This window comes from Antechinus flavipes, chromosome 3 (assembly GCF_016432865.1).
Source record: "Antechinus flavipes isolate AdamAnt ecotype Samford, QLD, Australia chromosome 3, AdamAnt_v2, whole genome shotgun sequence".
NCBI classification, from domain to species: Eukaryota; Metazoa; Chordata; class Mammalia; order Dasyuromorphia; family Dasyuridae; genus Antechinus; species Antechinus flavipes.
Window position 1 is genome coordinate 568,072,913 of NC_067400.1, and position 14,600 is coordinate 568,087,512.

Here is a 14,600-nt window from a genome sequence, read left to right on the forward strand (position 1 = left end):
ACTAGCAGATTTATGTAATAAAGTCAAAACATTTATTCATTATTTAAAGATTCACTTTATGAATTTTTCAATATATGGGATATATTGGCTAATTCTTCCAATAAATGGTTTTATTCCTTTGATATTTCCCTGGTTTGTTAACTTGTTATTGCATTTCTTATCATTGTCTTTGCCATCTTTAAGTCTTCTCATATTCAAAATATTGAGTTTGGTTTTTACTATTGAGTTTCCTTCCCTCTTTTCTTGAAATTCTTTTACTTCTTTGATTCAGAATTTCAGTTTGAAAGAGCCTCTGTCCATTCAGTCCAACTCTCATAAATTCCTTTTTGCAACATCCCCAATAACAGACATCTAGCTTTTATTATTCTTTTCTTCTAACCCTCTACTCTGCAAGTTTTTCCTTCTTTCCTGAAACTCTTTCTTCCTCTTATTTACATTTTTCTACCCCCTAGACATGAACTTTTCCCTTGGTTTTTAGCTCTATGTTTCCTATAGAGAACCCATCTATTTCTATCTCCCGGGTCTAAATGACTTTAGAAACAATCTCTTCAGTTTTGAGGTCTGCTCCCACATTTCAAAACTGCCTACTCAACACTTCTACTTGAATGTTGTCATAGCTTCAAATTAAATTCATCATGTCTGAAACCAATTTCCCCGGCAAAAATAGTATCTCTCTTTGACTTCCTTGTGGCTATTAATGATGCCACCAGTCACCAAAACTCAAAACTTCAAAATCATTTTAGACTCTTTCAGTATCATATCAATTAAATCTTTCTAATGATTTCTTCATTGTAGTACTTTAATATACAATCAATTCATCCTGATTACTACCTTATTAGGACTAAATCCCCTAAGTTATTTTTCTTTTCCTATCATTTCTCTTATTTAATCCATCATCATCTTAATCTTTTTAAAACATGTCAAAAGTAGAGAATTTTAGGCTTTGAAGGAGACAAAAAAGTCATCTATTCCACCTGGAAATGAATAGAAATTCTCTTTAAAATATACCATAGTATTCCTCTGTAACATAAAACTTATACTTTTAAGATGAATCTCTTATCTTATACTGTTTTACTTTTGCCCAGTTTTAATTATTAGGAAGCTTTTCCTTATGTGAAATAAATAACTGTCTCTTTGTAACATCAACCTATTATTTCCAACTGGGCATCTAGGATAAAGCGATACAAGTATAACCCTTCTTATGACAACTCCATCATGTTCCTCATCCTCTCCCCATTCAGTCTTTTGTACTCTGGGATAAACATCTCTCAGTATTTTCAGTTAACATGATTATATGACATGATTTCCAATCCTTTAATCATTATTCTGTATGCTCCCAGCCTGTCATTTTCATTCTTGAATATAGTACCTAGAATTGAACACAATAATTCATATATGATCTGACCTTGGCAGAATACAGCAGAACTGTGACCACCCCAAAACTGGAAATTAATTGTATTTCTTAATGTAGCCTAAGGTTGTTTTATTAGCTTTGTTTGCTTGTTTATTGAAAATTGAATTTGCAGTCTTAAAAACCTCCAGATTTTTTTCACATCAGTATTGACCAACTTTATCTCCCCATCCTCTCTTTAGAGACAGTTGATTTTGAAAAAATCCAAGTGTAAGACTTTACATTTATCGCTGTTGAATTCCATCTTATTATATTTGATCTACATCATTTTTGAGGGTTTTTTTTTTGGGGGGGGGCCTCCAGTTCTGTCATCCATTAACTATCTGTCCCAACTTTATATTATCTATTGAGTTTGAAAAAAAAGTTTGTATTTATAAGCCTTTTTTAATATTTGTACTTAAAAATGTATTTGATAAACATATAGCTATGATAAATGTGCCTTCATTAAAATCACTGACAAAAATGTTGAAACAGAACAGAGCCAAGAACAATATCCTTAAGATGTACTACATCGAAGATCTTTTGAATTTTTTGTGATCAAAATTAGCTGTTTGACTTTTATGATCTTTTATGTCCCTAGCCACAGTTGTGAAAAATTGTTGTTGTTCAGTTGTGTCTGACTCTTTGTAAATCCATTTGGTGTTTCCTTGCCAAAGATACTAAGTGGTTAGCCATTTCCTTCTCCAGCTCATTTGACAGATGAGGAAACTTGGGCAAACAGGATTAAGTTATTTGGCCAGGGTCACAGAGCTAGTAAGTGTCTGAAGCCAGATTTGAACTCAGGAAAGTTCATCTTTCTGACTCCAGACTCAACACTCTTATTTTCTGTGCCATCTCACTGCCCCAGCTAGCTGGCTATAAAAAAGTACCCCCTTCTGTTTTCATTTGTAGTTTTTTCATACATCAGTTAAAAGAAAATATCTAGAATTTAAATGTTTATTTTTGTTGATAATTTATTTTTGCAATTAAATTTCCTAAAGATAAATCTATTAAAATAGTACTGATTAAACTTTTGAATTTATGCTGATTTACTTTCTATTGACTTTATAAGATATACTTCATTTCAGATTCATCATGTTAAAATAATCATAATAAAGCATTTGTAAAATTGATTTTTTTGTTTTGTTAAAGTAAGGTTATTTTTATAGTACGTGTGTGTAGCCTCTAAAATTGAAATCTATGAATGAGGAAGGTGACCAAACAAAGTATGGTTTTGTGGGGGGAAAAATAAAATGGAATCCACTGATTGTATTTCAGTTAAATCACTCTTAAAAAGGCAATCTCATTTATTTTTAGGTAACTGTGTTTTCCTTTTCCTCAAGGATGGAGATTTCCTCTCATCAGTCTCACCTGTTGCAACAACTTAACGAGCAACGTAGACAAGATGTTTTTTGTGACTGCAATATTTTAGTTGAAGGGAAGGTCTTCAAAGCACATAGAAATGTGCTGTTTGCAAGCAGTGGCTACTTTAAAATGCTCCTTTCTCAGAGCTCAAAGGAGACAAGTCAGCCAACCACAGCTACATTTCAGGCATTCTCCCCTGACACTTTTACTGTTATTTTGGACTTTGTATATTCAGGCAAACTTTCTCTCACGGGTCAAAACGTCATAGAAGTAATGTCAGCGGCTAGTTTCCTTCAGATGACCGATGTCATTAGTGTCTGTAAGACCTTCATTAAGTCCTCTCTTGATATAAGTGAGAAAGAAAAGGATCGCTATTTTAGTCTCTCCGATAAAGACGCCAGTTCTAACGGGGTAGCAGAACGTTCTTATAATGCTGGCTGGTGTGGAGAGAGCAGCCCCCCGCAATCTCACGTAAATCCAGATCAAGGGACATGTACCGTGAGTGGGAAACCATGGAATAATTACAACTACTATCCGGCTTCCCAGCGGAACTCTCAGCAAGCCCCGAGCAAACACGAGCAAAGACCAGAGTCTGTGAAAAAGTCCAGGCATTTGGGGCTACCACAGTCTGCGGATGTTCCTCATTACAAGTCAAGCAAACTTGAGGAGCGGACTTCTGAGCCGCTTAATAACACCACTGCGTGCGAAGAAAAGGTCCAGAATGAAGCTGGGATTGACTCCCCTCGTGTGGGACATAAGTACAGCAAAGGGTCCGATGTTACCTCCAGAAGTCTTCCAGGTTCCCAACAAGAACAAGAATCCTCTAGGGCTACATCCAAGTCTCCCAAAACTGATGAACCCTATTCCAATATGCCTTTAATTCTAGGGGTTATGGGCAGCTGGAATGAAGGTAAGAAGTGATTGCTTTTAAGATTTATACTCAAGGTTTTCTAACATTATACTTTACATTTAATTAATTGCCAAGTTAAAGAAATCCCCCATACAGAGGACATAAATATTGAATACATTGATTGACAGCCAAGAAATGATAAGAAGCAAAATATACTTTTCTATTAGTACACTAGGGAGATTGCTGTTAATATTCTATCCTAATTCCTAAATAGTTCAGTCTTTTAAAACTGATATAAATGTTTTATTTTTTCCAAATAATTATAGTTTTGCAGAAAGAACTGATTATAAAGTTTGATAAAGGGGAGGAAAAATGATCATGTAAATTGACATACATTCTCATAAGCTCAGTAACTACGGAATTAAATTAGCTCTAAATCCATCAAATTATATACATACAGGAAATTGAATGAAAATTGCATATCTTTCCTTATTCCCTCCTATTCCAATGTTAATATTGTACTTTTATTTTTTTTTTTTCCTGGGCCATTAGGGTTAAGTGACTTGCCTAGGAAGCAAGCTACAAAGTGTTAAGTGTTTGAGGCCAGATTTGAACTCAGGTCTTCCTGGTTTTGGGAAGAAAATATCCACTGCCCCATCAGTGCTCCAATATTCTACTTTTTCATATGACTAATATAGGCTACTAACAGATGCTACTATCATTGACAAGGTACTGGTAAGTATAGAAGGGGAGAGTAGTAAAAATTTTCCACAATGGTTGTTAAAAAAAAAAATTATAAGTCCCAAATAGTCACACTAAGAGTTATTAATTAAGCTCCTCTTATACATAAGCACTTTACCAATAAAGCATTAGAGATACAAAAAAGGGAATAAAAGAAGTTCTTGCTTTCAAGGACCTCACAATCTAATGAAGGAAAGCTATGCATGTAACTGTTCAAATAAGTTATATACAGGATGAATAAGGGAGAATCAATAGAAGGAAGGCATGAACATTAAAGGAGAACAGAAAAATTTTCTTGGAGAAGATGGAATTTTAACTGGGACCCAAAAGAAGTCAAGGAATGTGAGAAGTAGAGAATTCTAGGCATTAGGGACAAGTCAGTGAAAATACCTTGGGAATATAGGAGTTGGGAGATAGAATATCTTATGCAAGGAAACAATATATCTGGGTTATAGAAAATACAGATATGGGAGTAAGGTATTAAAAAACTGGAACTTAGAAGGGGGCAGGAAATAAAGGGCTTTGAAAGACAAAAGGATTTTTTGTTTTGATTATGGAGGTAATAGGAATCTTCTAGGTATTTAAAAAATTATTGTTCTTTTACAAAAGAGCAAAAAGCCATCTTCTTTTTTTTTTGCCTCCAAATTGGGCAGAAGTGGAAATTTTAACCTACTGATAACATGATTAACTTGTTAACTTTTATAAATTATAGGTAATTGCCTCAGTAATATAGACAATCTTTTATAAAAAGGCTATTAAACCCTGAAGTCAGGAGGACCTGAGTTCAAATCTGACCTGAGAGATTTAACACTTCCTAGCTGTGTGACCCTGGGCAAGTCACTTAACCTCAATTGCCTGGGAGGGGGGGGAAAGGCTATTAAATTGATGCATTGTTTGCCTTTGTGACAAATTCTCTTTTTCTTTTGTTAACATTTTTAGTCTTTTAAAAGGACAGCATTACATGTAATGGATAGAGTGCTGGACTTAGAGTCAGGAAGACTTGGATTCAAATCCTTCTTCTGACACCAGTTGTGTAACTATGGCCAAGTCAGTTAACTCTGAACCTCAGTTTCCTCATCTGTAATAGTAGTAATTTGTCTATTTTTGGTCCATCTAGTTTCAAAATGGAATGTTTTTCAAAAGCGTAGTAAATCAGTAGAATGTACTTAATATAGCCATACACCTTTGGTTATTGAATACATAGTTTGCTAAAACTTCCTTAAGTTAAAAAAAAGTCCCTTAAAATTTTTCAAGTTTTTATAACTTACTAGAGTCATTTTATAAACTTGCTATTTATTTAATGAGATTGTTTTGTAACAGATGAACTGCCTAGAATGAGATTCAAATGCCCGTTCTGCACACATGTGGTAAAAAGGAAAGCAGATCTAAAGCGCCACCTTCGTTGCCATACAGGAGAACGGCCCTACCCTTGTGAAGCCTGTGGGAAAAGATTCAGCAGGCTAGACCATTTAAGTAGCCATTTTCGAACAGTACGTATTTGAAAATTTTTAATACTTATTTTAGTAGTGTATACTTGTGGATATTAGAACAATAAATAGCCAGTACTATCACAAGACAGTCAAGATTTTGCCCAAGGTACAAACATGAAGGCAGCTTCCCCAATCCCAAGCCTGCTATCCTTTCGGGTCATAAGGCCATGAAGCTCCTTTCCTCCTAGGACCCACTTTCTTTTTTAAAAGGTTGTATTGATGTTTTGTTTTTACATTACAAACATTTACATATTACTTTCCCTTTGTGGGGTCTCTTATAATAAAGTAAAATCTTTAAGTAAAATTAATAATACCTCATCTGAAAGTCCATGTAACATTTCCTAGCTATATCATCTCCTCATTAAAAAAAAAAAAACATTAACAGAAATCTCTCTCTCATACTTCTCACGCCATTGGAAAATAATAATCAGTTTCTTTCTTTATTTCTTTCCTTTTTTTTGCTGAGACAATTGGGGTTAAGTGACTTGTCCAGGGTCACACAGCTAGGAAATGTTAAGTGTCTGAGGTCAGATTTGAACTCAGGTCCTCCTGACTTCAGGGCTGGGGCTCTATCCACTGAGCCGCCTAGATGCCCCAATAATCGATTTCTTATAACACATGCATAAACAAAATAACCGCTCCTCAATGGCTGTATAAAAATGTTCATGTATGTCTCATCATACACTCCAAATTTATCATGTCCGTGTATATAATAGATATCATCTCTCATTATTTGGTCTTCAGGAATCAAAAATAGTCATTAAATTTATCATAGTTATTATAACTTTCAAAGTCATTGTATAAATTGTTCTCCTTGTTTTACTTATTTCATTCACTGGTTTATAAAAAGTCCTCAAAATAGATCATTTTCATAACATTGAAGTTGAGTATAAATTTTTCTTTTGGTTCTATTTATTTCACCTGCCATGAGTTCATAAAAATCTTTCCATGTCTTTTTGAGATCATCTCTTTCTTCATTCCTTACAGTCCATAGTATCCCATCACAATGTAGTTATCTAACTTTTTTAGGTCTGTTCCATATGATCAAACTGAGATAGTGTAACACAGTATAAAGTGCCCAGTCTCCTATTAGTATCTGTAGAAAGCTTACCTTATAAAAAATTTTGGAGATCTTGGCCTAATATATTGAAGAACCTAGTGATTTGAAGTAATGTCAGTAGTAATAATGACTATTCATAATTCAGTGATGATTTATTTCCAAACCTGATTCCTTTTATGTTCTATGCCTAAGTGGATATTATCCTGAAGAATATTACCATGATGGGCCCACTTAAATATCTTACAGAAGGGATGTTGACAGAGAATTAAATTCTGTGAAATCAAGCATTTTGACAACCCTTTGGGTTTTCAGCTTCTATTATTAAAAAGATGATTTCTAAGAAAACTAGTGACAGCATAATTATTACTGATTCTAATTGTGTTATGTTTGTTAATTTTTAGAAAATCTACCTATTTTCAAGGTCTAAAACTTTTGCAAATTCTACTTAGTAAACTATCCTCTAAAGAGAAATAGAAAAGAAATATAAGTTATATAAAAGATATAGTGGAATGGAAAAATTAAGTGATTTATCTAAGATCACATGGCGAGTAAAATGATAATACTAGGACTTGAGAAAGCAGGTTTTCTCATTTTTAGTCCAGTATTATAAGATATGATACTGCTTTTAAGAAACAATAGCAAGTAATCCTTTCCCCATTAAGAAAAAAACTAATTTTGGTAAAATTTAATTTGGGGAAAAATGTTTATTTTCTCTAATGTAACAAAAAAAGCCAAATAAAATAAGGTAGGATTTGGGGTCAAGTTGTGTTAGGGTGAGGATTTTAACTTTCCCAGGCTCATCTTATAGTTGGAAAGACTTTTAAAGACATTTAAAAGTGGATCACTCTTGTATCTGCAACATCTTTTAACCATTCCCCCTGGTACTCCCCTCTAAGACCAAACACGAGGGAAAAATCAATAGTTCAATTATATCTTTCCCACTAAATTGTATATTTTTGCCATGTTTTGCCAAAATATTACTTGTTTAAAGGAAAATCAAAGTTAGAAAGGATTAAATTAAATATCTTAATTATTAAAACTTTATTCTTTACTTCAAAAGATTTATCAATGTAGACACTCCTTTCCTGATAAAGACTGCAAAGCCTTTATTCCAATTTGGTAGTTACTTTCTCGTAATTTATTAAGGCCAGAAAAAGGGTCAGCCTTTCTCTGGTGATTAAATGGCCTCTCTATACTCAGCTGATCTTTGTGTAATGTATTCTTAGTCTCTTTGTGCCATAAGACATCTTTTGGAAGATTAATTTTATAACTTAACATTTTAGAAAAATTCTATCAATTGAAGTATTCTGGAGCTTAAGAATTGAACTTAATGGATTAATTTAACTTAATAACAAATATGATTTTACTTTAAATATTTCAAACTTAGCCTGAAATTGGATATCCTCTTAAGTGAAGTCATTCTGTTTTATGATGTGTCCTGCTTTTGAAAAAAAAAAATCAATGATTCTATATCTATTTAATTATTCTCATAGATTCATCAGGCATGCAAGCTAATCTGCCGAAAATGCAAGCGTCACGTTACTGATCTAACTGGACAGGTGGTACAGGAAGGAACAAGGCGCTACAGACTGTGCAATGAGTGCCTTGCCGAGGCTGGGATAGACAGCATCCCCCTTGATTTGGGAGCCGAACAACCCCTTGCATCCCCTCCAGATGGAGATAAGAAATCAAAATGGCAACTGAATGAAGGACAAAAAAAATCTTATGTGGAGATTGTGGAGGATGGGTCTGCTGATTTGGTCATACAGCAGGTGGATGATAGTGAAGATGAGGAAGAAGAAAAGGAAATTAAGCCCAACATTAGGTAGTTGTGAAAGAACTGACCCGGCATGTCTTGTATTTGAATGCTTACGTTTCTCTCTTCCCTTGACGAGAGTCTGGTTAACACATCTGTCATACTGGCTATTTTAAGTGACCTGATCTAATTTGCATGCATTTATGGACAGACCATTAAGTTCACATTCTGAACCATGTTGCTCTGGGGTACTCGTATGTTGCTGCACTGGAAAAGAGAACCTAGCTTGAGTTGGCAGGATGGATGAACAACTCATCTCTCAACTATAAGTAATACTTTTTATACATTAGAAGATCAACTTGAGAAATTTTTCAGTAATAAATATTTAAGATAAATTAACTATAGCCAGACATGAAACTTTATAAGAATTTGCAGATGCTTAAAAAAAATAGATAAGCTATCCTATATTGCATATTCCTGTGGGAAAAAGGTAAGAGCACATTTCAGAATCTTGCTGCCCACCTGAATGCTCTAATAAAAAAAATCTTTTATGATAATTTCACATCTGATTTGTTATTTCAAAATGTATAAGATGGCTTAGGAATTAGAAAACTACAGTTTTAAGATCAGCATTTGAAGTTAGAAATTCATATGAAGTGCCATAGTCAGAATTGTAAAACTTACAAAGTGCAGCTGGAATCAGATTAAAATGTAAATGCGAAATGAACAAAAAGTAAAAACCTTTCTATTTGAATTTGACACCAGTGAATTAAATTTGGTGACTGACAAAAAGTGAGAAACAGACAGCACTTTATTTTAACTTTTTTAACAGCAAGAAACCAATACTAAAATTAGGCTGGAGTATCTGAAATCTTGTTGCTTCAGTTTGCTTGTTTTGGGTTTTTTGCTGAAGCAGGTGGACTTGTCTAGGATCACACAGTTAAGAAGTGTTAAGTGTCTGAGGTCACATTGTAACTCATATCCTCCTGCCTTCAGGGCTGCCTCTGTATCCACTGGGCCACCTCGTTGCCCCTTTTCAGTTTTAAGATATGGAAATTTAATAGTTTATATTATTCTTGCTGATTCTCTTCTGAAACTACTAAGAATAAAGGCAAAGTTGACTAAAATGAATTAGAGACAATTTAAATACAATACTATTAAAGTGTTGCTAGGTAAAACATCTGTTTTTAATAGATTAAAATCTTTAGCAACACCAACTGTTTTATGTAAACTAAATGCTTCTAAGACTTTGAAAAGTTTATATTAAAAATAACTTTAAAGTATTCTTATTGTTAAAATCACTTAGCATGCTTTAAATTTTTTTTAAACTTAAGCAATTAAGTAAATTTCAGTTCTGCTGAAGTTATAAAATAAATCCAAAAGAAGAGCCAAAAGTTGTGAGAAATTAACTATAGTTCTAAAATTGAAAACCAAATGGTAGAATTAAAGAACTAAGCCATTCTGTATTATTAAAAAGTCAAAGCAAGTGCTGTCACTATTACATTAGAAATTTTTTTTTTGAGATAAAGGCTGCATACTCTTAAAAAAAATACGAAAACATGTTATCACATCAAAATGGTACCTCTTATTTATATTTTTCTATCCTTGTTAAATCATTATCCTTGATATCAATTTGTGGGCATAAAGTTATTGATGTATATAAGCACCAATGTAAGGCCACTGTTTCTTATGGCATTCTTAGAACTTCATCAGGATTATCCATACTTTAAATTACCTATGGAATCAAAGCACAGGAAATCTAGCTTATACTCTGGAGTTCTCCAATATGAATGTCTCTGAATCGGGATGCTTAAAGCTGTTCTGTGCTCATTCTCTAATGGCATTGAGGGTAATATTGAAACTTTCCCAAAAGTAACATTTTAATTAGGAATCTATAGGCACAATGGCTAATTTGAAATTCAGTCTTATGAATGAAATAGTATCTCATATGTGCTCTCATTTTACATGTGTACGTTTACATTTAAATGTGTGCCCTCTCAAAATTTATGTTTTGAATGTTCTTTTATGCTATTATCTTTTCTGCATGGGAATGTAAATACTGTCAGCATGAATGTTAATATTTCTCCTCAACATGGTACCATACCAGGGTATATAGAGTAATTGTATTTTTTCAGAAATGATACTACCCCTTGACAGTAAAGACATTAACCAAGTTATCATTCCCCAAACCAACAACATCCAAATTAAGTAGGTCCAAATTACTGGGTACTTACTGGTGCTTCTGTTTTTCCATTATAGCAAGATATAATCTAAAAACATGACAAATAACATCCTTGCAAAATTTCTAATTAAATTATAAAAGATAGCTGTAATTAACTTTAAAAAGGATTTTAATAAGAACATCTTCTAAATTGTGATTCCATACAAAGTGACTCTTTTCTGTAATGAAGCATTCTATACAGGGGATGCTTAATAAATATTCAATTTAAGGGGACTAAAAAGTTGAATATTATATATGAGAAAATGTTATATGGGGCAGTAATTGCTTAAGTAAGCCTTATACTAAGAATTTTTAAATTTTTTAACACAGGAAACTGATTTAATTTGGAGTGAAGATTACAGTAGTAGACATTTTGTTCCAATCACCAACTTCTGACTCTGTCACAACTGTCAATGGAAGAATGTTAACCGATGAGTTTGGATCCTTGCAGAAACAATGTGGAACATAAATTCTCCATTTAAATGCAGTTCTGCCTGGAGGCAACAAATGAACTAAGTAACTTTGGGAATTCTCTTTGAATTCTATCATCTTAAAATCGCCTACCCTCCATTTAATTTTTTACACAAATGAAGATACTAAAAAAGAGGATGACTTTTGGAATAACAAGTAATTCTTAATATGTTCAAATTTTCTTATAAATATAGCTGTTAGTGCTGAAGTTTTTCATTGAACGTTAAAACTTAGCAACATTAGTTTTGAACAATTAAATTAAATCACATAACCTGTTGTATAACTTATGGTAAAAGCACAGCTTAAACTTGTTTAAATTTGATGCTGCCACTTACTACCTACATGACATCAGGCAAGTTACTTCATCTCTCTAATCTTCAGTTTCTTCATCTGTCAAATGAAAAAATTGGACTACATGACTTCTAAGGCGCCTTCTAGCTCTAAATCTATGATCCTGTGATCAAAAATGGAGATGACTTTAATATAAACCAATTAGAAATTTTTGATTCAGTTCCACAAATATTTATTATCTACTTCATACAAGGTACCAATAATTACTGCTCTCAAAAAGGTTACATTCTGTTGACAACTTATGAGTTATCAGATGGTTGTTAGTTCAGTATTAAATTCATCAAAAGTTGTTTTTATAAGCCATGTGGCCTAATAAATATCTCTTCCCCTTATATTTTCAGCTTTTGCATTTTTAATTTTCCAAATTTATTATACAACATTAAGAAATGGTATGTTTAAGAATTTAATTGGTACATTGTGTAACACCATTTCCAGAGCTTTCCTTACATTCGATTATACCTGAAACTCCAAATTATAAGTAAAAAATTATATATTACATTTTACTACAATTTACTAGTATTCATATTTAGCCTTTATACTGCATTTTATATTTGCAAAGTGCTGTAATAATCATTTTCCTTCATATACCTATAAAATAGGGCAGTTATTTCACTTTAAAGATAAGGACTCAAAGGCACAAGACATTTAAGTAACAATGGCAGAAATGGAAAGTAAACCCATCAGCTTCTTGGAATTCTAGAGTAATATGTACGATTTAGATCATAAATTGTAATGTTTATCACTCTAGTTTTATAAGGTAACTTTTTACAAATGACATTAATTTGTTTTAAAGCATTGTATGGATATACCATATATGAAATAAATATTGTTCATATAAAGCAGACTACTTTTAACTACAAGAGTTTTAAATGACATGAAATTCAGGTTATCACAAAAATGGTATTAAAAGTACATTAAGACGTTTTTATAAATTGTGAAATGTGATTCTCTTATGTTCAACTTTTTGTTTTGATGTTCAATCCATCTTAATTGAATTTTTGTGCTAATGAGAAGAACAGGGTGGGAAAAGAAATTACTAAGGCTCCTCAAACCTCATTTTAGACATGTTAGCATGTTCCCCCCATCCCATAAACTTTTAAATCAGATTTCTTAGCAAGTAACCAAATAGTATACTTATTTAAGTAATCAGATAGTATAATTATATTATTTCTTGGCAAGTAATCAAATAGTTATCTTTTCATTATCCTTTCACTTTCCCATCCTTTTAAGAAAAATACTAAGTAAATTAACTTTTAAAATAGCTATTTATTTTTATTACATTTCATTTGCTTTTGTTCTTCATATTTTTGTTCAATTGTAGAAAATTTGTGAAATAGCATCATTTGTTCCTGGGATGGTTGTTTTTCATACCATCAAAAGGAAGGTACCCAGAATCTTGAATGGACCACTATGGTGAATTTAGGGAAAGATATGGACAAGAGTTGCAAGGGGTGGCTTCAGAAACGTATGATCTCCATAGTTGAAGGGGAATGCTCATATTGATGACATTACAGATTCATTTTGATATCACCCCAAAAACTTTAGCCATAAACCTAAATGAATAGGATTATGCAAATCATTCCTCTGGGAAACAACTGAGAATATACTCTTTAGTTTCTACTTAATTGTCTCAAAGTTTGAGGAAGCCAATTGCATTTATATTTATCCTCTAAGAATGATTACCTTTTAATATGAGAAAAAAGAATTTGAGCTTTATTTATTCTCAAAAGGGAGTTTTATGACATATCTAGTCTGTTTTTTGATGGTTAAGAAGTTGGCTGCAGGAGGCAACAATCAGCTCCTTGAAGTCCAATACTATTTTCAAAATATCACTTATAACTACTAAGTACTATTTCTTATATAGAGATGTTATAAACTTATGCCCAAAATAAAAGTTCTTCTTTTTCTGCACTGGAAAAATAGTTTTACTTCTTAATACAACTTTTATTTATGTTGCTCATTTAGAGGTGCAAATTTAACCCAATTATCCAGGATGAAATTGGAAAGAAAAAAGGATTTTCCTGACTCCCAAGGAAGTTGTGAACTACAAAGGCAATTCTTCCTACACTCAATTTGAGGGGTGCTTGTGTCTAAATCTAGGATGAAGTACAAAGTATAAACTAGAATAGAAGATCAAGATGGGAAAAAGAGGACTACAATCCAATCAGGCTTTTCCTAGCTTCATTTTTTAAAAAGTTATATGAGTTTCAGAACACAAAATACTTAACCATATAACTAAAGCACCCTTCCCTGCAGGGGGCGGAAAAAAAATTTTTAAATTTAGAAATTTAGTTTTTAAATTATCTACTATTTTGGATTTTTCATGCTATTACTCCTAAATATTTTGTTGAAGAAAAAAAATTGTCTAAGCTATACCCTATGTTAAGCACAATTATGCCAGAAACAGTATTGATAATTGAACATTACATCGAAGCATTTCTTGCATAGAGAGAAATGGATATCCAAATTGCTGGAATTGTGTCATGGCTCAACCTTACGACAATTTGAGATGACATTTATAGGAATATTGAACAAGAAAAAAGCTGCAATATGTTAAAAATATTGTTTGAAGTCAGCATTCTAGAACAGGGGTTTTTAACCTGGGGACCATGAATTTGAACAGAAAAAAAAAGTGCCATTTTATTTTCACTAATCTCTAACTGACATTTAGCATTTAATTCAATTATTCTATGAAGCAGCACATTACCCCAGATTGTGAAAAAGGATCCATGACCAAAAAAAGGTTAAAAATTTCATTTCAGAAAAAAAAATCACTTAATCTTTCTTTTTTGACTACTGTTCTCAAGGAAAGTGTGAAGTCTGGATTAGCTCCCTGGAGGCCTCAGAATCAGCAGGAGTCAGGATCAGCTAAAGTCCTTGGTCTTTAGGGGGAGAAGTGAAGGGA

The 14,600-nt window shown here is 32.7% G+C and overlaps 1 protein-coding gene across 1 annotated transcript; it reads left to right on the plus strand.

The window, feature by feature from the left end:
* Window positions 1-2,666: 2,666 nt before the first annotated feature.
* On the plus strand, window positions 2,667-12,655 carry ZBTB8A (zinc finger and BTB domain containing 8A). The gene is made up of 3 exons (XM_051987856.1): window positions 2,667-3,665; window positions 5,667-5,836; window positions 8,390-12,655. The coding sequence occupies exons 1-3, from the start codon at window positions 2,735-2,737 to the stop codon at window positions 8,723-8,725; spliced, it is 1,437 nt and encodes a 478-aa protein (XP_051843816.1). The 5' UTR covers window positions 2,667-2,734; the 3' UTR covers window positions 8,726-12,655.
* Window positions 12,656-14,600: the final 1,945 nt, after the last annotated feature.